Genomic DNA, 24,294 nt, shown 5'->3' with positions numbered 1-24,294 from the left:
ATGGTATTTACAGCTGTTTATATAGCATTTACATTGTATTAGGTATTATACGTGGTCTAGGGGTGATTTAAAGGATGCAAGGAGGACGTGCATTGGTTATATGCAAATACTATGTTGTTTTATATAAGGGCCTTGAGCATCCACGGATATTGGGATCCGAGTGGGTCCTGGAACTAATCCCTTAGGACACCGAGGGACGACAAGGAACAATGACATCCTCACATATTTTCTTTGGTTCTGACTTTTAGAAATCTCAGATTCGAGTTAGACCTCTACTCCGAGTTCTTGACACATAAGCACCCAGTGAATCCACTCAGCATCCCTCTCCCCTGCTCCCCTACCCTCCAATCAGGGAGGGTTTTTTTTTTTCCCAAACTACATCCCTCCTCCATACCTGGAAATCACTGGGGGTGATGAGAAAGGTACTAATGGAAATGAGCTGTACATGTGGTGTCTTTTTGACCATCCTATTTGATATGCATTTTGACATTGCAGGCTGTCGTTCTGTGTAAATACTGTTTTGTTTTGCTAAGGCAGACGGGGAGAACAGTGCTGTAGTGCCGTTTGCCTGGTTAAAGCAGCTCTTTCCTGTTTATTCTGTTCTGACCCTGTTTGTTAGTCACTCTCTAGAACAAAAGTCTAATTCTGCCCTTCTTGCTCCTTTGGAAGAGTATTCTTCCCTTCCCCTGGAGCAGCAATTAATTAATCCTCAACCTCTCTTTCCCCTATTTTCTTAACTCAAAATACTTTAAGGGAGGAATAGGGAAGGGCGGGTGCTGAATTGCACCTACACTCACACTTGAGTATTTCAGGCTACCTCTCAACTTTGTTGGTAGCACGTGGGATAAATGAAAATATAATTGTCTTTTCTATCATCATCATGTGTAATCTGAAGAAATACAAGTGAATTTTCTATCATCTTCATCATCTATCATCTTTTCTATCATCATCATGTGTAATCTGAAGAAATACAAGTGATGCTTAAAATCTGTGGGTGATGCTTAAAGATCTCTTGAGGCACAGGGTTTCAAGAGACCTCTGCCTTGCCTGGCACAATTTCTTGGCAGTGGAGCGGTGGTCTGGAATTGGCTGGTGGGGTAGTGGGAAGGAGAGAGGACTCAGACATTTTGTTTTTCACCTTTGAACTGTCTTCCTAACTGGCCAGTTTTTACCTTGAGGATCTTCCTTACACCTTTGCTCAGGCCAAGGAGTCTCTGACTGGTTCCAGAGTCCTCTACAGCAGGGGTCCCCAACCCCCGGGGCCATGGACCGGTACCGGTCCGCAGCCTGTTAGGAACCGGGCCGCACAGCAGGAGATGAGTGGCGGTGAGTGAGCGAAGCTTCATCTGCCCTCCCCATCGCTCACGTTACCGCCTGAACCATCCCCCGCCCCTTTCACCCCCCATACCTCCCCCCCCAACCCCCGTCTGTGGAAAAATTGTCTTCCACGAAACCGGTCCCTGGTGCCAAAAAGGTTGGGGACCGCTGCTCTACAGGGGCCTTCCACTTCTCTTCGATCTATGGTAACCCCAAATAGAGGGCCTTCCTTCCCTCCTTCCTTTTTTTCTCTCCCCCAGGCCCAAGTACCAAATCCTGAACATGTTACCCTGTAACTATCGCTGGGTTCTGTCTCCTTCTCATTCCCCAAAGTCCAGTCTTAGCTGATGCTTTATGATCTCTCCTGAGCTGCTTCATACTGCATCTCCCCTAGGTCGTGTCAAATCCATCCTCCATCAGCTGTTCCCCAATTGAGAGCTCCCAGCGCCCTGCCCCATAACAGCTCTGCTTCTCAGAGGATGCACAGGACTCCACGTGGATCTGGCCTCGCTTGCCACACAGCTCCCCCTTCGCCCCCAATACACAGTCTGGGCTCATCTGGGCAGCCCCAAGAACCTGCACATCTCCAGAAACGCACAAAGCAGTTTTGCCCTCTGGCAGGTTCACCCCGGCCAGTCAGAATGATACCTCTTCCAAGAAGCCCTCCCTGATGCCCCCACCCCTCCACAAGACTGATCGACAAGCCTCTTTATGCTCCCTTACCTTCGCGCCCTATCTGTGCTAGTGCCACTCTGTGCTTTTGCGCCTGGCCTCCGCAGGTATGTGCACACTTTGGGGAAAGGACTGTGTCATAATCGTCTTTGTATCCCCGGGCCCTAGCCCATCAGCTGGGCCCCCTAAACCTCGAGAACTTCTTCCTGCAAAGGAGCCAGGGTGCCCTCCCTCAGTGTGTCTTTAACCCAGGGCAGGTGACCTGGACCCAGACGGGGTGACCTAGGAGCCTACATAGCATCGGCGGTCACTGCCCGCCCAATCAGGCCTCAGGGACCAAGGGAGTAATGGCGAAGGTCGCCACAGCCGGCTGGTTCCGGCGCTCAGGGTCGCGCGGTGGATCCGCTCCCGGCGCAGATCGTTGGCTGCCTGGGGCGGCTGGCGCACGCGCGCGGTCGTCATGACAACGCCGCTGCTGCGGCCCGCGGGATGCAGAGAGCATGCAGCGTAGCCCGCAGGAGGCCAGGCCTGAGTCCCGGACCCCACCTTCCGCCCCATCTACGACCCCTACTCCGGCGTGGGCGGCGGCCGACGGTAGCGGTAAGAAATAGAGGGTCCTCTGGCGCCGGCCTGGCCCGGACAAAACGCGCGAGGGCCGTCGGGGCCAGGCCCATTCCTTCGAGCAGACTTCGGGCCAGAGGTGGTCCGGCGGGAGGGTGCCCCTGGGAACCCCAGCTGTGGCCGGAACTTCGGGGCGCCCCCAAACGCAGGCGGGAGCGGAACCCCAAGTTCCCGCAGCGGGTACGCTGTTCGCGCGGTGGGTTGTCCTGAAGTACTAAATTGTGTGTGTCGCTTTGCTCTTACGGTCTTTGAGAAGGTTGTCTGGATATACTTCTTGGGCCCCTTTTTGTGCAGTCTCCAGAGAGCAGGGCCCACGTGGGCGAGAGGGTCTGGAAACCGCTCTTTGCACCTCGACGCCAGCTCGGTTTTAAGTATTTCTGCACCCATGAATTATCCGGTAGCAAGTTGGGTATCGTGTGAACGCCCTCTCCCTCCACCATTTCCATTTTGGACACTTGTTGTAGATATGGAATTGTGCCAGAAGCCTTCGTATTCCTCAAAGCACCATGAGATGAGCATTGATATACTCTGCTTTTAGCATAAGAGGAAATTTAAGATCGAAGAATTTAAGTAACTTGTTCAGCGTCACACAGACGTTCTGGATAGGCACCCAAGTATGACACCCTCAACCCTTGGATTTCCCAGTACTTGGCTGTTCCAGTATAGGAGGGCATTGGGAACCACCTCCAAAACGAGCCCTTAACTAGAATTTTTTAAACAGGCTGTTAAGTAAAAATTATTTGGAATTCAAGACTCCGGTGTGGATTAAAAATGAAATCTAGGTTAGAGTCTTGACATTTTCTTGTGTAATTGGTTATTCCTAGGCTTTGCTTTACACTTTGCAGACTGGTTTATTATTTTCTCCTAATATGAATACACTATAGGAAATAAATTATTGGTGTCGTAGAATCCTGACATACAATACTTAGGTGAATTTTAAATAAAAGAGAGAGTAGCAGAAAGATATAGCTGAAGCTTTAAAATAATCGACATCCATGGCCAGGTAATTAAATACAAATATTCTTGTAAATTTCTTTAGCTATATTTAGCTTGTAATCTAAGATTCCTTCATGTCTTCACAAAAACATGACCTGTAAGTCTGTCTGTCTGCATGTCCTGGATACGGTCATGCCAGCTGAGGGCAGGCAGAATGAACGTCAGAGAAATTCTCAGGGCAATCCTCTCTTCCTTGATGACATACTTAAGATCGTTTAGAAATCAAAATGGAGTAACTGTGGTACAGGCATGCAACATGGAGCCAAGTGGCCATTGTGGATATGATTTCAGATGCATTCCTTCATCACTGAGAACTTGAATTTTCTCTAAACTGTATCAGACTCAAGGACACTACCGGCTGTTTTCAAAACAGAATCTGCTAGCAGCTGCTAGTTGCAACCTTGTAGTTTCAAATTACCCCCACCTTCGCAATTTTGTAATTGTTTCAGACTCCTAACCAGTCCTTGCTTACCAAGCACCCTTACTTCTTGCCAGCTCCAATCCTAATTCTTGACAAACAATTTATGTAACCTTGTGGGTTTTTTGCATTTATAAGCCCCCACCATTTTGCAGTCTGGTGGAACACAGTTCAAGTGCTTCTTGGATCTGTGTCTCCTGGGTTGCAGTCCTAACAAACCCCAAATAAACACGTCTTTATTTCAATCAGGTGTCTATTTCTGAAATTTTGTTTAACATTTTTAATACCGAGGAAAGTAGTAGCCAGAAGAGAGGAAAGAAACCCAGTGGGAGCCCAGCTCCAGGAAGTAAATCCATTTGAGATCTACTTGCTTTGTTTTCTGTTGAGGACGCTAAACTAGCATTTTTTGGATTGCATTCCATGTTAACCATGGTCACGAAAGTCCTAAGTCTGGGAGCACTTTTAACCTCCCTCCCCGCCAGGCTCAACAATCTGAGGAATCTTTGAGCACCTGAGAGTTTTAAATGTCCTGAGAAGTGTTGTAGATAGGAATCTGTTTAGCATTGTTCAATTCATCATTTCCCAAACTTATTTGACAGTAAAACCTATTCTATTTGGAGCATCTTGTAGATTAGTATTCCACAAAACACAATTTGGGAAATATTGCGCTAAAGTATTATTTAAATACATGAAAATTTCCTAAAGTAAGTGAAAGATTTCTTTAAAAAAATTTTTTAAATTGTAGGTGATTTACAATGTTGTGTTAGTTTCAGGTGTATAGCACAGTGATTCAGTTATACATATGTATATATAAGTATATTCTTCTTCACATTCTTCTCCATTATAGGCTATTACAAGATACTGAATATAGTTCCCTGTGCTATATAGTAGGTCCTTGTTGTTTATCTATTTTATATCTGGTAAGTGAAAGATTTCTTATATACATCTATCCACAAGACAGAAATTATGCTGATATTAAAAATTTTCAGAGAATATCTAATGATATGGGAAAGCTGCTCACAATGTTAACTTAAGAAAAAAAGGATATAGAAAAAGAAAAATTATAGGGAAGAAATAGCCCCAGACCTCAGTTGTGGTGGTTCTTTGGTAGTGGGATTGCTGATGAATGTTTCTTTTCTTTTCTTTTTTCTTTTTGATATTGAAATTTCCAAGTTATCTGAAATAGTGTGGGTTAAATTTATTTATTTATTTATTTGGGCTGCATTGCAGTGCAGTGAAAGCACAGAGTCCCAACTACTGGACCACCAGGGAAGTCCCCTAAATTTATTTTTTTAAAGTTTATTTTAAAAAACTATAAGAAAAGTTTATTTGCTTGCACTTGTAATATGATGTTCCTCATCTTAAATCTTGTTTTGCATATTTGTTTAGCAAACTCTTTAGTTCATATAGTGCAGAAATCCACTCAGCAAATAAGATCTTTGAGATGTAGAGACTTAGAGAAGCTGGATCCTAAAGACCTCAGGCTGATTGAGTAGTGATATCTGAGCATGGACTCTTAAAGAGACATACCGAAAAGGTAGGACAGAAAATACAGACAGTGGTGTGTGCTTCTAAGAAAAGTGTCAGCATACCTTCTACCCAAGAAGGCCTGGGCCTCAAAAAGGATGCTTTTAAAGTAATAGCGAAGGGGAGGGGGGAGGGATAAATTGGAAGACTGGGATTCATATATACACATTACTGTATATAAAATGGATAACTAATAAGGAGCTACTGTACAGCACAGGGAACTCTACTCAATACTCTGTAATGACCTATATGGGAAAAGAATCTTAAAAAGAGTGGATATATGTATATGTATAACTGATTCACTATGCTGTACACCTGAAACCAACACAACATTGTAAATCAACTATACTCCAATAAAAATTTTTTAAAAAGTAATATCGAAAATAATAAGACCATTAAGGAAAAGTGCAGGTATAACAGAGGAACAAGTTAACTCCTGTTTTGTTTCTGTCTTCCTTACTAAGGACTGGACAGGGAAAATCACCTTTAGAAAGAGGAAATGGAAGGCCTGGGTAGGTGAAGTGCTTCTGTGAGCTAGGCCTCAACTTGGTGTTGGGAAGCACAGACAGAGCTGTATTCAAATGCCATCAACGTGCATTGTATAGAGGGTCTCCAAGAAGCCTGTTGGACTTGGTGATTTTTCAGATCCCTTTTGAGTTTAGACTCTGTGATAAAATTGTCTTTGTTTGAAGCCATGATAAACAACCTTGAGTCACCCTAACCCATTATAGCAGAGTAGGAAGAGACTTTGGAGTCAGTATGATTCTGTACTCTGCCCTTATTTATCTGTATGATTTTAGGCAAAATACGTAATTTCTCTGGACATCATTTTCCTCAGCTGCCAGGCCTGTTACATAACAGAGGTTAGTTCTCCCTTTGTGTCACTTCGAAGTTAGTGTCTGCCCACCCTCAGTGGGTACTTCTATGGCCCTAGTTCTCCAAACAGCATTTTTCTTCTCTCCCATTCCTTCTTATTTTTCTTCCCTTTCTGTATTCTTAACGTCATCTCCTATTCTTCACCCTGCCCTCAACTCTATACGCACACATTTGTATCTTTGAAAGAAGTTTGATTTTCTTTTGGCGGGGGGGAAGCTCCTGGGATAATGTATATGTGATGAAGGGTAACGCATTTATTTTTCAGAAGCTGCAGAACCTATTGGCGGTCTACAGGAATATTATTATGAGCTATGTGTGGAAAAGTCCCAGGAAATTAAACCTTTTATGTTGCATATACTCCAAAAAGTGGATGAAGAAATTGAAAAGGGGTAAGGAAGACAAATACTTGATCACATCAGTAACATTCACTGATATTCATCTGTGTGAAAATACTGGAACACTGAGTGATTTGAAAGCCATTTGCAAATACTTGATAAAGTGGACATACTTTTTGATTCAGCACAGATGATTGACATAGTTAGGTCTTGGAGGTAGTGGAGTTTACTGAGTTCCAGATTTGTCCTTAACTCCTGTGAGCTGGGTTTACTTATGCAAATCATTGAAGTCTTCAATGTCATTATCTGTCAAGTGGGAATACTTTGGTTTTCTTGTGGTTGAGAAATTAAACTATGCATATATATATATATATATATATACACACATATGTGTGTGTGTGTGTGTGTGTATATATATATATATATATATATATATATATATATATATATATATATATGCAGGCTCAGCGGCCATGGCTTACGGGCCCAGCCGCTCCACGGCATGTGGGATCTTCCCGGACCAGGGCACGAACCCGCGTCCCCTCCATCGGCAGGCGGACGGTCAACCACCGTGCCACCAGGGAAGCCCTAAACTATGCATATATTAAGGTGCTTTGCAAAAGCTGTAGCATATTCAGTAGTTTTAAGTTACTTGATATAAACCTGTACTGTGGTACATACTTGGTTCCAGTAAATTCTATCCATGATGTTACTAAACATGAAGGAAAAATACTTTTATTTCTTTACTGGATTTCTTTTTTATATTTTAACAGATTGGCAGGAATCACATTAAATGTTGCTGGTAACTGTCGCTTAATGCCAGTAGAAAGAGTAACAGGTGAAGATTTTTGGATTCTTTGCAGAATTTTAAAGAATAATCCATACATTAATGGTATGTCTCCTTAAGAATCATTCCTTCCAGCTTTCATTTTCCTGATTTTAAGTGTTCACTAGAAGGAATATCAGCTTCTATTCATCTGTGTTCTTCAGGTTTGGATGTTAGATATAACCTCATAAGTGATGTTGGTGCATCCTATGCTGCAGAACTGCTTCAGGTATTATTTTACTACAAAATGTTCTTGGTTAATTTTTTTTTTCTCCCATGACCCAGTTAAGAACCAGCCCTTTCTTTGGAACGTGCAGGGTTTCAGCACCCCTAGCCTGCTAAGCTAACCCTTTATTGCAGACTTCACTTTGGAGATACCCAAGCTGAAATGCTGTTTTATGGTTGCATTTTATTTGCGAAAGACAGTGTGGCCCACCAATCAGAATAGGTGTCGTTAAAGAAAAGGCTTTGTTTCAACCTCAGAAGATTGGCACATACGTATGTATGTCTGTATTTTCAGTTAAAATAAAATGTTTAAAGCAGCATATATCATTTTTTATCCTTCCCTTAAATTGGCTTTTTAATTTCCTATTTGTTCCATTCTCATCTGCTACAAGTGCTTCTAATGAGCTTAAAATGAACTTAAAATTCTCATGTCCATGAAATGGCACACAATGTAAGGACAGAGTGAGGATTAAAAAAAAAAAAGTGAAGTAACCAAGTTATTTTCATCAACCACAAATAAAAATGCTGCAAAAGCATCGTCATCAAAATATTCTTAGTTCTGTTTACGGTGAAATCACCTAGTCTAATGACACACACACAAAACATTAGTTTTGCAAAATGTCAAGTGTCCTGACTCTGTGCCATATTTATAACACTTGAAATATACTAAAAACCCACTTGTGTATTTGGTCTCAGTAGAGCTGGTACCTAGAGCCTCCTGAGTCATCTTTTGCAAACTCATACACTATGGTTAAGTACATAAAGCACATCCATACTTTGAATCATTGATCAAAAATGAATATAGTTCTTTTCTTTATATTGCCATTATATTTGTTTAAATGATCATGTTGATTTTTTCCCTTAATGGTCCTTTCTTTTGCTGGACCTTGAAATTTCCTGGTTATAAAGATTTTTCTTGGAGGTAAACACTTTTACTTAAAAAGCAGCTCTTACATATTATTGATTTCTAATAATATATATGTAATAGCTTCTTTTCTCTCCTTATTTTAGAAACAACATAATCTCATTTACTTAAACCTTATGTTTAATGACATCGGGCCTGAAGGTGGAGAACTGATTGCTAAAGCACTACATGTAAGCATTCGTATACCTCAAACTAACATTTTATTTGGGAATTTTAACTTCTTTAGTTTTAGCTTGGAACCAACAGAAACAAATGTTAATGTCAACTTATTTTAATATTGTGCGAATGTATATTTTTTATTTCACTTCAATTTATTAAAATCTGGACATTACATGAGCACTTTTGAACTCATTTTTAAAAATAAACAGCTTTATGGATAAACCATAATGGAAAATATAAAAAAAGAATGTATATATGTGTATAACTGAGTCACTTTGCTGTACAGCAGAAATTAGCACAACATTGTAAATCAACTATACTTCAGTTAAAAAAATAGAGAATAAAAACATAAAGAGCTTTATTAAGATATAATTCACATATACAAAATTTACCCTTTGTAAGTGTTCAATTCGGTGTTTTTTTAGTATATTGAATACAGTGGACCCTTGAACAGCACAGATTTGAACTGTATGGGTCCACTCATATGTAGATTTCTTTCACTAAATACATGCTGCAGTACCACACAATCTACTGTCAGTTGAATCTGAGGATGCAGGACCTCGGATACAGAGGGCCAAATGTAAAGTTAAACTCATTTTCAACTGCACAGAGGGTCGTCGCCCCTAACCCCTGTGTTGTTCAACAGTCAGTTATATTCACAGTTATGTGACCATCAGCACCATCACTGTTTTTAGAGCATTTTCCCCCCAAAAAGAAGCCCTGTACCTGTTAGTAATCCCTCTCTGTGCTTCTCTCTCTCACTCTCCAGCACCTGGCAGTCACATCTACTTTCTACCTGTAGATTGCCGATTCTGGCCACTTATAAATGGAATCGTACAGTTTGTGGCCTTTAGTGACTGGCCTAATGCTTTCAGATTTTATCCATGTTATAACATGCTTCATTTCTTTTTATTGCCAAGTAATATTCCATTGTTTGGAAATATCACATTTGTTCACCCATTAGTTAATGGACATTTGGGTTTCCACTTTTGCACACATTTTTCTGTGCATGTATGTTTTCAGTTTTCTAGGGTACATACCTAGGAGTGAAATGGTTCATTTGGAAACTCTGTTTAACATTTTGAGTGACTGCCAAACTGTTTTCCAAAGTGGCTGTCCCTTTTTACAATTCCACCAACAATGTATGGGTGTTCTGATTTCTCCATATCCTCACCAGTACTTGTTATTGTCTTTTTTTTTTTTTGCGGTACACGGGCCTCTCACTGTTGTGGCCTCTCCCGTTGCGGAGCACAGGCTCCGGACGTGCAGGCTCAGCGGCCAAGGCTCACGGGCCCAGCGGGTCCGCGGCGTGTGGGATCCTCTCGGACCGGGGCACGAACCCGTGTCCCCTGAATCAGCAGGGGGACTCCCAACCACTGCGCCACCAGGGAAGCCGTATTGTCTCTTTGATTTGAGCTATCCTAGTGGGTATGAAGAGGTTTTGTGGTTTTGATTTGCATTTCCCTAATGAATAAAGATGTTGAGTATCTTTTTATATGCTAATTAGTCATTTGTATATCTTCTTTGGAGAACTATCTGTTCAAATCTTTTGCCCTTTCTGGAGCCCCTTATTAGATACGTGATTTGCAAATATTTTCGCACATTCTGTAGGTTGCCTTTAACTTCCTTAGTGGTGTCTTTTGAAGCACAAAATTTTTTAATTTTGATAAAATTCATTTGATCTATTTTTTCTTTTGTTGTTTGGGCTTTTGGTGATGTACCTAAGAAGGCTACAACTTCATGACTTTGCCTAATCCAAAGTCATGAAGATTTACACTTACGTTTTCTTTTAACAGCTTTTTGATTTGGCTCTTTTAGTTGTCTGATACATTTTGAGTTAATTTTTATATATGATGTGAAGTAGGAGTCTAATTTCATTCTTTTTCATGTGGATATCCATTTGACCCAACACCTTTTGTTAAGACTGTTCTTTCCCCATTAATTTTGACATCCTTGTTGAAAGTCAGTTGATTATAAATGTGAGGGTTTATTTCTGTACTCTCCATTCTATTCTTTTAATCTATATGTCTATCCTTAGGCCAGTCTCACAATATCTCGACTACTGTAGTTTTGTAGTAAGTTTTAAAGTCAAGAAGTGAGTCCTCTTTGTTTTATTCAAGATTGTGTTGGTTCTTCTGGGTCCCTTGCATTTCCACATGAATTTTAAGATCAGTTTATCAATTTCTGCAAAAAATGCAACTGGGATTTTGAGAGGCATTGCTTTAAATATTTAGATCAATTTGGGGAATATTGCCATCTTAATATTAAGTCTTCCAATCCAGGAACATGGGATGTGTTTCCATTTACTTAGGTTGTTTTTATTTTAGTTTTTTACTTTTTTAATATTTATTTATTTTTGGCCACATTGCACAACATGTGGGATCTTAGTTCCCCGACCAGGGATTGAACCCATGCATCTTGCAGTGGAAGTTCGGAGTCTTAACCACTGGACTGCCAGGGAAGTCCCTGTTTAGGTTGTTTTTAATTTCTTTCAACCATGCTTTGATGCTTTGTAGTTTTCAATGTGCAAGTCTTGCCCTTTTGTTAAATTTATTCCTAATGTTTTATTCTTTTTGATGTTATTATAAATGGAATTTTCTTAATTTCATTTTTGAATTGTTCATTGCTAGTGTATGGAAATACAGTTATTTCTGTATATTGATCTTGTGTCCTGCAGTCTTGCTGAACTCATTTATTAGTTCTTCTTTTTTTTTTTTTTGGCCGGCTTGTGGGATTTTAGTTCCCTGACCAGGGATTGAACCTGGGCCCTCAGCAGTGAGAACACAGAGCCCTAACCACTGGACTGCCAAGGAATTCCCCATTTATTAGTTCTAACAGCTTTTGTTTTGGTTTGGTTTGGTTTTTTTTGGTGGATTCCTTAGAATTTTCCACATATAAGATCATGTCATATGCAAACAAGAGTTTTACTTCTTTTCCAACCTGGATGCCTTTTTTGTTTCTTTTTCTTGCCTAATTGTCCTATCTAGACCCTCCAGTACAATGTCAAATAGAAGTGGTGAGAGTGGACATCCTTGCCTTCTTCCCACTCTTAAAGGGGTTTGACTTAATTTTAAAGTTAATTATTTACACTTGTATGTCCAGATATTTATTCACTAGGACAATGAAATGTCTGTAATTTTGTGAAAGATTTATCAAAGGAAATGAAATAAGAGAAGGAATTAAACTTTGCAAATGTCTGAGAAATTGTATCACTTTCAAAACGATACGGGGGAATGTGAAGTGATTGCTTAATGGGTACAGGGTCTCCTTTAGGGGTGATAAAAATGTTTTGGAATTAGCTAGAGGTGATGGCTACACAGCACTGCGAATGTAGTAAAATCCAGTGAATTGTACATTTTCTTGCTTATTTTTTTTTTCTGCACCGTGCTGCTTGCGGGATCTTAGCTCCCCAACCAGGGATTGATCCCAGGCCCTCAGCAGCGAGAGCATGGAGTCCTAACCACTGGACCGCCAGGGAAGTCCCAAATTGTACATTTCAAAATGGTTAATTTTGTGTTATGTGAATTTCATCTCAATTTTAAAAGGTGGTATAATTTTCTTAGAAGATAAATTTATAGATTTTCTAATGAAAGGAAAGTTATTAAAATCTGCTTCATTCACTGGTCATTATTTTTGGTATCTATTTCCTGGGCATTCTTTCTACTAAACTATTAAACTAGATTTTTATCTGTTATGGGAAATTGAATGTTACCTTTAAGGAATATATCCTGTTCTATCTCCATGAAAAACTGATGAGTCTGCAAATAGTAATATAGTCTCCTAACTCATGTAATCTAAAGAGAATTCGATGGGTTAAAATTTTAACCAAGTTTTGCCTCTTTTCCTTTTCAGAAGAATACAACTCTGAAACACCTAAGAATGACTGGAAACAAGATTGAAAATAAGGGTGGAATGTTTTTTGCTGCAATGCTACAAATTAATTCATCCTTAGAGAAATTAGATCTGGGTGACTGTGATCTGGTGAGTAAAATTGGGTATGAGATAGTCACTCAGATATTGGATCATTCTCCCTGGAAACTAGCACAGAGAAGTGTCAGAGACCAGCTAAATGACAGTCTTATGAATGATTAAGCTTGTCTCTAAGGTCTAATATCAGAGAAAATATTTTTTTAAATAAGAATCAGATTATAATAATATTATGGAAGAATATCCAGTGTAATAAAAATCTTCCTAAACTTCCATCTGTTACCCTTCTTAACTTGTATGGGATTTTCTAAAGAAGATGATTATGTTCCTTTTAATTAAACAAATACTACTTCATTTGTATAATATAAATTTTTTACTTATGGAAACATTTTGCAGTGAGTAGTTATGTTATAGCATAAAACCTAAGGTGATGCTAAGAGCTGCTCTGAGCCTTCATCTGGACTGATAATGAGAAGTTTGTCTGTTTTGCACGTCTTCAAATTCTAGGCTTCATTTTCTCAAACATGCCTTCAAACCTTCAGGCCTACTGTTAGGAACCTATTTTTAATAGGTTAATGCAAAATTACTGGGACAGGAAAACAGTAAGATGGGCCAAGGAGGCTCTTTGGGGTAATAGGCTCTAAAGCTTAAGAAGCGGGTAGATGCAGCCAGTATGGTCTTGGGAAAGCATTAATCCAATACACAGTTGACTCTTGATAACACGGGTTGAACTGCTGGGGTCCAGTTATATGCAGATTTTTTTCAATAGTAAATACTACAGTTGCTACAGGATTCAAGGTTGTTTGAATCCATGGCTACCAAGGTACACAGTTGATCCTTGACCCTTTAAGGGTCAACTGTGTATTGTCTACACATACCAGTCACAATTCTAGATTCTAAGGATACAGGAGTGCATCAGATATGATCTCTGCCCATATAAAGGTTATATTTTAGTTAGGAAAACATCAGTAAATTAGAGAAAAGTGCTACAAAGTTGGCGAAGTACTCTGATAATGGGCAGAAGGTAATATGCATGATAGGATGGTTCCCTGAAGACCTGAGGAGGTCATACTTAGGAGTCGTGAAGGATGAGAAAGAGCTCCCTTGAAGAGGGTCCATGGCAGAACATTCCAGGCAGGGGGTCCAGAAACCACAGACTCTAGGTTAGTGCTTCCCCAGGTGTGGTATGGGTAGCATACTGACTGACATAATTTGAGGTAATTTTAATACATATTTATTTTTACAAATGCTTTCTATTTATTTCAAGGGATTGTGGCTTTCCATTTATGGTAGTGAAACAGTTTTAAAATAAATATAAGTGAAAAGTGAGTTGATTTAATGGAAAAGTATTAGGTAAAGAGTAAAACTGATACTCAGATATGGCAAAAATCATGAGGGGAGTACATGAATGATGAAATACTGAGTCTGAGAACTAAAAAGCCAGAGTAGCTACACAAAGGGAGTTAAATGCAAATTATGGAAAGGCTTTAAGTTGAGGGGTGACATGATATGATTGGTGCTTGTAAAAGATCACTCTTGTCTCTCTGTGGGGAATTAGAGGGTGGTGAGAGGAAGCCCAGTGACCACTTAGGCAGTTTCTGCGGTAATTCAGGTGGGTGATGAGGACTGGCGTTGGGGTGGTAGCTACAGAGATGGACTAATTTGAAACATCTTTTGGAGGCAGAATCTGTAAGACTTGCTGATCAACTGATAGGAGAGTAAGAGGACTGACTGGTGAAGTGGAAGAAAGCCCAGGTTTTCTGGCATAACAACTAGATGTGTGTGCATCACAGAGATGGCGGAGGACTAGGCCCTTCCAATAGGTAGACGAGGCCTGTAGCAGCAGTGAAAAATGTGATTAGTAACCCTTTCCTGCCACAAACACACACTTAAAGTACTAGTATGAATGTAAAAGAAAGCCTGCATTAAGGATATACACTATAAGTAGTATAGAGCCCTAGCTGGGATCCACGTGTATGTCTGTATTTCTGTGCATCACATAGAACCTTGAGGGGTTAGGAGCAAACCTAGAGGTAAACACCGGAGGAAATGGATACGAAACCTTAAGAAACTCCCCATGTATGTTACAGATTTCAGGGCAGAGAGAAAATAACACAGTAACAATTCATTTCTGAATTTGATCAACCTACAATTGAAGGATCAGGAAATTACTTAAACTTTTTAAAAACACGATTTTGATTTGTCAGAATCCAGATTACTGATCTTGAAATATTAGGGGTTAATTTATATACTTTGTCAGTTTCCTTAATGAATTTACCTGTTTTTAGGGAATGCAGAGTGTGATAGCATTCGCTACAGTCCTAACTCAAAACCAAACAATTAAGGGATTAAACCTAAACCGACCTATACTTTATGGTGAACAGGTATGTATTCAAAGTGAGCAGTTAATAAGGCTACATGTGAATAAAATGAAGGTACTACTTACTGAAGGTTATGTCAAGATTCATGAATGCATTGTATTTTTAGAACCGTAAAGTACTGTTTACAAAGAAAAACTTGAAAATTTTAAAATCTTGGTAAAAGTTTTATAAATATGGTTTTAGATGTTGCTTATTTAAACAGAAGACATGTCGTCTATTTTTCTTATAAACTCATTCTCAGTGAGTAAACCTGTGAGGGGCAGAGGGCTTAAGATGAAAGCATAAATGATGAAAGTTTTAAAGGCTGGAGGATTATAAGAGCCCAGTGTGAACTGTTTTGTGATTTGTTTGTTCTTGTTACACTGATGTGATGAACCATTACATTTGAAATCCTGAGCTATAATGGCAAATTGCATATGAATAGCAGTCTGGGAGGTCTGGACTTGGTGCTTCAGGTAAGCTGCAGGCTAGAGACAGAAAGACGGTAAAAACACGGTTCCAACTCTCAAGGCTTCTCCTTGCCCCTTAACACTCTTAGGTGGCTCTCCTCTCTTATCAGCAAAATGCTAGGGAATAAGAACTCGTTTTACTATTGGTCTAAACAAAAACAGAATATCTACTAAAAGAAAAGTTCAAGGACTTTGGTCTTTAAATCAGCTACTTCACTGTTCCCCATTAGTATGAGTAACTGAGAATTAACCATATTTTTAAAATATTTTTCATATTTGTAAGTATATTTTGCATTCGTTGTCTACATAGATCTCTCCCTTTGAATTATCTCTGTACTTTCCTGTACAAAAAATTTTGGAATTTTACATCATGTTAATTGCTTCATGTTTACAAATTTAATCTCAAAAAGACAACCAGAATCCTCAAATAGAAGAACCTACTTTAAAGACCAGCAAAATACCTGGCTCTAAGTAAGCATTCAGTAAATTGCTTCATTTCTCATTCTTCACTCAGTAAATATTTGAATGCAACCCTAAACAAGAAACAATGCTGGTGCCAGGGATAATCTCAAAGCACATAGCCCTCATTTTCAAAGAGCTTTTTTTCAGTCCACATGGAGGGAGATCCACAAGTCTGGAGAGTGATATGCTCAGGGTGCCTTGGGAGCAGGAGAAAAGACATAGAAATCAATGCAGGGGGATGAGAGGTGGCAGGGAAGCTTCTCAGATTGAGGACATGTTAAGAGATATGAAGGCTGAGTCAAACTTTTCCGGATTAAAGCCCTGAGGAAGTATGTTAAACTATATGAAATTATATTAGAAGCACAATCCCTCTTTTAAATGTTGAGCAGTGTCATTACTCCTAAATCCATCTGAGAATAGTTATTGAAAGCCCAGGGCCCACCCCCCCACCCCACTACTAGAGAAAGCCCGTGCGCAGCAACAAAGACCCAACACAGCCCGAAATAAATTATTAAATAAAAATTTAAAAAGCCCAGGGCTCTTTCTCAGGCCCCAGACCTTGCTCTTAGCCTGGTGCTTCTGGGCAGTCAGCTAAACTAGCCTGCTTTCTATTCCTCTCCAAGGTAACCACCATCTTCTATCCCTGACAGTACTATTCTCTTAAATGGTTGTGGAGTAGAATCCTCTTGTGCTTCCTCATACCTGCTGTTCCCAAATACAAGCCAGCAAACCTATTTCATTTAAGGGTTTTACTGTTCATTATCCGGGGAGCTTAGAAAAACACTGATGCTAGGTGCCACCCTAGGCCAAACTAAGCCACAAACTGAGTGGAGCTAAAAAAAAACACACCAAAAACCAAAAACCCTTTACTATTTGTGATACTAGTTCCCTTTCTTAATAAGGATGGTCCCTCTTTCAAATTTCTTGACCTAAAAATGCAGTCAAGACATACATCATATCTGTATTGAGTATATCCTCTGCTCCAGCACTATGCAGAGCAATACTGGACCTCGTAAGTGGTCAGTTTTCATTTAAGATTTCAGACTACAGCTTCCCTCTGCATATGTATTTTCAGTGTCAAAGCAATAACTTAAATCAGATACCGTATTATAGAATATTGAACAATAATAAATGCTTTGTGGTTTTCTATGGAACACCAATTTTGTGCCAGGTACTTCTGTTAATTTATTTACTTCTGTGAGGGAAGTAAAATTTTACCTATTTTATATAGAAAAGGGAACTGGGACTCAGCTAGATGAAATAATTAGCCCAAAGTGATAAAGTTAGTACAAGGTAAAGCTAGCATTTGGACAGTTTTATTTTAAAGCTCATATACAATCTGCTATTGCTATATGATTTTATTTAACTTTTATTTTTTCTCAAAGTACTTTTAGATAATTCGAGCATATATGGCTATCCATGATCAGCATTTCCAGTGACTATAAAACTTATAAAAACAGCAATAATGCATCAGGACTTCTTATCATAAAATACTTTGGCCCATTCATTTTAAGACATGCTCTGATTCTGTTAAAAATTTAAAGTGCTTGATGTTCAGATTCTCACTGAGGTTATATACCTTTTGCCTGGAAGCAGCAGAGGAAGGGAAGAAGGAAGGAAGGGAGGAAGGGAGGGAGGGAGTCTAAAAACTACAAAGAGTGGAGATCAAGAGCAAAGTTTAGAAACATCTGTAAGGGGCAAGAACACCTTGTCTTGAGAGGACAGCAGTAAAGGAGCTTTCATGCTCAATTTTTTTTTTTTTTTTTGGCCACACCGTGCAGCTTGTGGGATCTCAGTTCCCTGACCAGGGATTGAACCTGAGTTCCAGCAGTGAAAGCTCCAAGTCCTAACCACTGGACCACCAGGGAATTCCCTCATGCTCAATCATGGGACCAATTATTTTGATTTATTTTTCCTGCTGAGATGATTGTTGCTTTTTTAGTAATGATTTTTTTTAACCAGCATCTCTTAAATCACTTAGTCACTGCACTTTACTAGTGCCTGCTGCCTGTTTCTAAGACAGTAAAGATATTTGTGGCAAAATGATTTTTTTAAAAAGCCATGCCAAACAAATTGCTTGTAGACTAATTGTAGACTAATAATAGTCTTAACTGATAAAAAAACTGATAAAACTGATAAAACTGATAAAAAAACTGATAAAATCTTTTAAAAAAGCTAATTTAAATAACTTTGCATGTTTGGAATAAACATGTACTGCTTCAAAATTATATTCTAGAAAAAAGACTATCTATTTTTAGGAAGAGTCCACAGTTCATCTAGGCCACATGTTGAAAGAAAATCAGTGCCTTGTTGAACTACACCTGTGTAAGCATGACATAAAAAACTGTGGTATGAAACAGTTATGTGATGCACTGTATCTGAACAGAAGCCTGCGCTACCTTGATGTAAGCTGGTAAGTGATAACATATATTAATTCAGGAGTTAAATCATGGGAATAATCTCTGTAAATATTCACTGTAGATAAGATTCTTTGTTAGAAACTAATTCCAAAAATTAGAAAATGCAGCCATTGTTGTCAACTTTTTATCTTGAGCCTTAGTATTTATTCGGCTTATACCGATATAATAACTCGAGAGCAATTTAAATATGTAAACCAGAATAGAAGCAACATTTTATGGCAACTTTTTATTAACTTTTTGGAAATTGAGTGATTAAAATAAATCTTAACTAAAATAGAAAGTACTTATTACTATATAAGTTTTCAAGCATGCTATCTCTATGAATAAAAGAATACTTCATATTTCCAAATATAACTACATATTTTTCCTTTCCCAGCAATAAAATAACTCAGGATGGAATGGTGTGTTTGGCCGATGTACTGAAAAAGAATACTACCCTGGAAGTAATAGATCTTTCTTTTAACAGAATAGAAAATGCAGGAGCAAACTATCTCAGTGACACTCTTGCTTCACACAACAGGACTCTTAAAGCGTTAGTATGGTTTTATACTTAACCAAAATAACAAAGAAAACCTTAAATTTTTTAGAATATTAACCTTAAACCTCTTACCTCTTAAGATTCATGGTGAAATATGAAAACTCAGTATCTAAATTGACATATTAAGTTACAGGAAACATTTCAATTTCTTCTATTTTTCAAAAGTAATCTTAAAAATTAGATTGATTCGGTTATGACTGCTTAAAATTAATGAGAAAACTCTTATTATTTTATCCTGAATTCTAACAGAAAAATTATAATCATTCAATATGATCAAGACTCTAAAATAAGAATGAATCAAAGAAAATATTACTTGGATGACCTTATCTTGAAAAATATATCTGTAATCCACCCCAAACCTTTACTGAATAATAAATAGAAAACAATAGGCTGTTTATTTCCAAAATGTAGGTAGCTCTACTTAGGTACATGAAGTATCCAATTAGAAAACTAAGTTTCTTGGATTTTAGGAATTATTAGGTCAATATTTTGATTATACATTAAATGTATTTAATGCTAAGACTTAACACAAAAAAATGTGTGTAATAAATGCTGTTGCTAGCTTACGCATTCTCTTTGTAGAACTGTTGGTTTCCAGGGTTATTACTTTTTGGTTTTCCAAAGGTTGTCAGTGGTAAGCAACAACATAAAGGGAGAAGGACTTGTTGCACTTTCACAATCAATGAAAACAAATCCCACACTCTCTAATATCTACCTTTGGGGAAACAAATTTGATGAAGCTACATGTGTGGTAAGTTTTTTTCTTCACTGAGGCTTTTTCTGGGGTTTTCCCTATAACGTCAGATGTTATATACAGATGCCTTAGACGTGATTACAAAGTATAACGAGACACTGCAGTTTTGATAAATTTTATGTTAAGTCCTAAAAATTAGCTATTGGAAAGTTTTGTGGTTGAAATAGGAAAAGATATCAAATACTACATATTAGTATAAAGGTCACTGAATTACACAGTCCCAATTTCTCCAAAGTTTTTTTAAATCACAATTGTTGATTTATTTTAAATTTGCTGTGGCACAATCTCCAATCTGCTACCCAATAATTAAACCAAGACACAGAATTTAGAGAGATATAGTAAAAGCTGTCAAAATATTTGGTGTGTTGCTTATGTAAATACAGAGAACCCTTGATACTGCTTTCAACACACACAAAAGGCATAGTAACAAATAGTTTTCATTTGGAAAGAAGAGAAAGAAAAACAAGATGTTAGGGGACTTCCCTGGTCGCACAGTGGTTAAGGGTCCACCTGCCACTGCAGAGGACATGGGTTCAAGCCCTGGTCCGGGAAGATCCCACATGTCGCGGAGTAGCTAAGCCCGTGTGTCACAGATACTGAGCCCGTGCGCTCTAGAGCCGGTGAGCCACAACTACTGAGCCCACGCGCAGCAACAAAGACCCAAGACAGCCAAAAAAAAAAAATTATATATATATGTTAGAATTCTCAAAAATTGCCAAAAGACTAACCAGAATTCTATCACTAAAAAGGCTAATAAAATGTACACTATTAAAAAAAAAAATCCTTGGGCTTCCCTGGTGGCACAGTGGTTGAGAGTCCACCTGCCAATGCAGGGGACACGGGTTCGTGCCCCGGTCCGGGAAGACCCCACAGGCCGCAGAGCAGCTGGGCCCGTGAGCCATGGCCACTGAGCCTGTGCATCCGGAGCCTGTGCTCCGCAACGGGAGAGGCCACAACAGTGAGAGGCCTGTGTACCGCAAAAAAAAAAAGAAAAAGAAAAAAAAACCCCTTGATTTCAGAAAAACATCATATCCACATTCTATACACTAGAGGCTGAGCTGAGTTGGAACTACTAATGACAAGCTACAGCAGAAAGCAACTAGACTTTTGAATCTTTTACTGTCTAATTTCTGCCTTTCTCTATAATCGCAACCTTACTGACAAACTAGTTTAACGTGTTTGTACGACACTTTTATGTAGATATCAATGATCCATAAGAGATATACAAAGAAAATTCTACAATGAAGAAATAATTAGTGGCCAGCCAGGCCAGCATCTCATACTATGGTTATGGTCTCTAGTCTAAGCCTAAATCTATAGATTATCTTCAGAGGGTCCATGAACTCCATACAGTTGTATGCCAAAATCTGTGATTGTTTATTTTGCTGAAAAATGGATCCCTGGCTGTCATCGGATCTTCAAGGGCATATACAACAGCACTCCATCCTTATTTATGAGTCAGTCACCTTAGGACTTGAAAATTTTGACCATGAGACCTTTGGTCCACAAAATTGGTAATACATAGAATTGTTATCTCTGGGAGTCATGAAACAACAAAACATGCCTAATAACGTTAAAATGTAGAAATAAGTTTTGCAATATTGTAATTACATTGTGTGGAATTAATAAAAACTACAATGCCTGGAAAATAAAATTCAGCAGTGTTATACAGAATATTTTAAACTATAAATTATCACATTTAATTTGAATGTTGATATTTGTTTAAGCACTGTAAAATGAATAAACTGTTTTCTTAATGATACAGTTTTTCTTAAAAATCCTAGGCATATTCAGATTTAATTCACATGGGCCGTCTAAAATCAGACAATACAGATGTGGAGCCATATGTGGTGGATGGACACGTGTACCTTGCAGAAGTCTCCAATGGCCTTAAAAGGCATTATTACTGGACACCAGGTTATGGAGAAGCTTGCAGCCTATCATCTAATGCAGGTCTTACTCTTGTACCAGTAGGTCAATATCTATGAAAAACAAGCTTTAATTTTCATATATTTGTCTTATTACTCTTCACGGAGATTACATTTTATTGTCTATTAAATTTTCTTTCGTAAATTAGAACAATGAAAAGAGATACTAAACTGTGAGTAACTGTCCATTGTGAAAAACTGAGTAGTGTAATTTTTTCAAAGAAATTTAGCAAAAGAGGGACTAAAATTTGAACACCTGGAGAAGGAAATCAAGGAACTAATTTCTTTTTATAAAGAAAATATACCCAAAGAGTAAAGTAGCATACAAGGAAAGGTCATTATAGGTATCCTAACTGAAAGTTGTCATGAAGTGGTAAAAAGGTTTCAGGTGGCAGATTCCAGGGACTGTCAAGGGGTTTAGAGGTTGAAAAAGTATTTTAGGTATTTTACAAATGGGTATTGATACAATTTCACAAATACAGGCAAATATATATATACATATACAAATACATATAAATGTATACTTTCCAAACAAGTCAGTGCTGCCAGTGAACTTTTAAAAAAGATAATTCTCTCTTTTGGAGGATGCCAATAACATTTTCATGATTTGATGGCAAACAATTACTGTTGTCTGTGGTCAATCCTGTTTTCAAATTAAAATTTCTATGAAGAGGCAACAGACACCACGATCCTTTGATTACACACCCATGTTCACAAATTAATTCATACATACCACTTAACTGTTTAATCTGAATGATTTATTACTGCTAAAGCTGGCAAAGTGTGAGAAAAAAAATTTTATGTGAACAATTTAAAGAGGTTACTTGAAGTTCTGCAGTCTAAATGGAAAAACCATCTGTCTCTAAATGTTGAGAGGAATAAAGGTGATAGCTTTACAGTTGTCAAAGTATTGGCCTTCACTTAAAGTACTGGGAATTCCTCAAATCACAGCTGTATTTATTCAAAAAATTTAACATTACAGAAAACCCCCACATCTGTCATTGTCCATTCCTTTAATAGATTAAAGAATTAAATATGCCCTACTCACTACTTAATGATTCTTAAAGTTTAACAGGTTTTTCCTTATATTCAGCACCTCATACCACACTTCCATACTCCCTGGGGAAACTGGGGTGGTGGTGATGAAGGGGTGGCACAGATGGTGGTGGTGGTTATGAAATGGGAAGAACATCTGAATAAATTATATGAGCCATGATTTACATTTAATGTTCTAGAGCTACTGAGCCAGAAAAGACCTAAATGCCTTACCAAATCCATTCTCATGCTTTCAGAGAGATGAATCTTATTTTACTTAGTTATTAGCTTTTATCAAACTTTAGTTTCCAGTGTTCTCTACATGTTTCAGATCTTACTTTCTTTCCACTTTAAGATCTCTCCTCTGCAGATATAAAGACTAGCTGTTTTTTACCAAGTTCTTTTACATTATTACATGCTGAATATAGCTAGAAATAATTAACTATCTAAAAAAAAGTTGTGTGTCCGAGGAAAGTCATGTCTATAGTGTTAAAAATGCAATAGGAAATTTAAAAAAATTTTGTCTTTTGATCAAATTTGAAAAACTGCAGAATTCAGTGAGTGCAAGAAAACCATGGTGTAGGAAAAAATACAAACATTTCTAACAACTGTCATTACATTTGGAAAACATTAAGCTGGTGAGGAAATGCTACTCCTAGCAATTAGATAGCCAATAAACTCAGACTTGAGAAACACTATGACAGACTTCTGTCACAGACACTTGAACATCTGTCCAAAGAGTAAAGACAGTTCAAACTGAAGATACTAAATCAGCATTTTTTAAAGTATGGAGCATCAGAATCACCTGGGGCAAATGTTAAAAATACAGATTCTTAGAGTGAGAGCTACTGAATCAGAATTTCTGAGGACAGTCTGGGGAATCCGCAGTTTTTCAATCCAGGTCATCTTTAATCTCACTGAAGTTTGAAAACCAATGCTCTGGTTTTCTTTCTTCAAATTAGTTTCTTTAATATATACTTCTTTTAAATGGAAGTATCTAAGTGAATAGCGAGATGAATTATCACAAAGTTAACCCATCTGTGTTAACCAGGACCCAGATAAAGATAGTAAATGCCATAAGCTTCCCCAGAACCACCTCCAACCATCTTCCAATAGACAACCACTATCATGATGTCTAACATCACAGAGTAGTTCTGCATGTTTTGGAATTTTATATAAATGGAATCATACAGTATATATACGCTTTGTGTCAGACTTTTTTGTACATTATATTAGTACAAGTCGTTCATGTTGTTTAATGTAGCAGTGTCTATTCAGCTTTCATTGTTTTGAAGTATTCCATAATATGCTGGGTAGTAGAGGAGTCCACAGGATTCTGGAAGAGATACTCCCAGGCTAGGACACAGCCATATCAAAGTAAACCTTCCTAATGCAGTTTGCTTTCCCAAGCTACTCTCTGTTCCTCTGTACTACAGAGGGGACCCACAAGTTCCTCTATTCTCCCAAGGGGAGACTGACAAGGTAGCTGAGTGGGAAGCAAAT

At 38.3% G+C, this 24,294-nt stretch overlaps 1 protein-coding gene across 1 annotated transcript; it reads left to right on the top strand.

Annotated features, from left to right (window-relative positions):
* The first annotated feature begins 2,489 nt into the window (after nt 1–2,489).
* Nucleotides 2,490–21,819, top strand: LRRC34 (leucine rich repeat containing 34). Its single transcript, XM_060149968.1, has 12 exons — nt 2,490–2,589; nt 6,352–6,414; nt 6,693–6,816; nt 7,536–7,654; nt 7,753–7,817; nt 8,825–8,908; nt 12,750–12,878; nt 15,113–15,208; nt 18,375–18,529; nt 18,913–19,068; nt 19,699–19,825; nt 21,613–21,819. Exons 1-12 carry the CDS (start codon nt 2,490–2,492, stop codon nt 21,814–21,816), a joined length of 1,422 nt encoding a protein of 473 aa, XP_060005951.1. The 3' UTR covers nt 21,817–21,819.
* Nucleotides 21,820–24,294: the final 2,475 nt, after the last annotated feature.

This window comes from Lagenorhynchus albirostris, chromosome 5 (assembly GCF_949774975.1).
Source record: "Lagenorhynchus albirostris chromosome 5, mLagAlb1.1, whole genome shotgun sequence".
NCBI classification, from domain to species: domain Eukaryota; kingdom Metazoa; phylum Chordata; class Mammalia; order Artiodactyla; family Delphinidae; genus Lagenorhynchus; species Lagenorhynchus albirostris.
The sequence above is the reverse complement of the archived record's forward strand: the minus strand, read 5'-3'. Positions and strand labels throughout refer to the sequence as shown.

What these genes read in the sequence shown, in the direction of transcription:
- LRRC34 (XM_060149968.1), top strand. Translation starts at nt 2,490, where the DNA reads ATGCAGCGTAGCCCGCAGGAGGCCAGGCCTGAGTCCCGGACCCCACCT. An exon ending in GAATAATCCATACATTAATG is followed by an intron (nt 7,655 to 7,752) that starts GTATGTCTCCTT and finishes TGTGTTCTTCAG; the next exon opens with GTTTGGATGTTAGATATAAC. An exon ending in TGATTGCTAAAGCACTACAT is followed by an intron (nt 8,909 to 12,749) that starts GTAAGCATTCGT and finishes TTTCCTTTTCAG; the next exon opens with AAGAATACAACTCTGAAACA.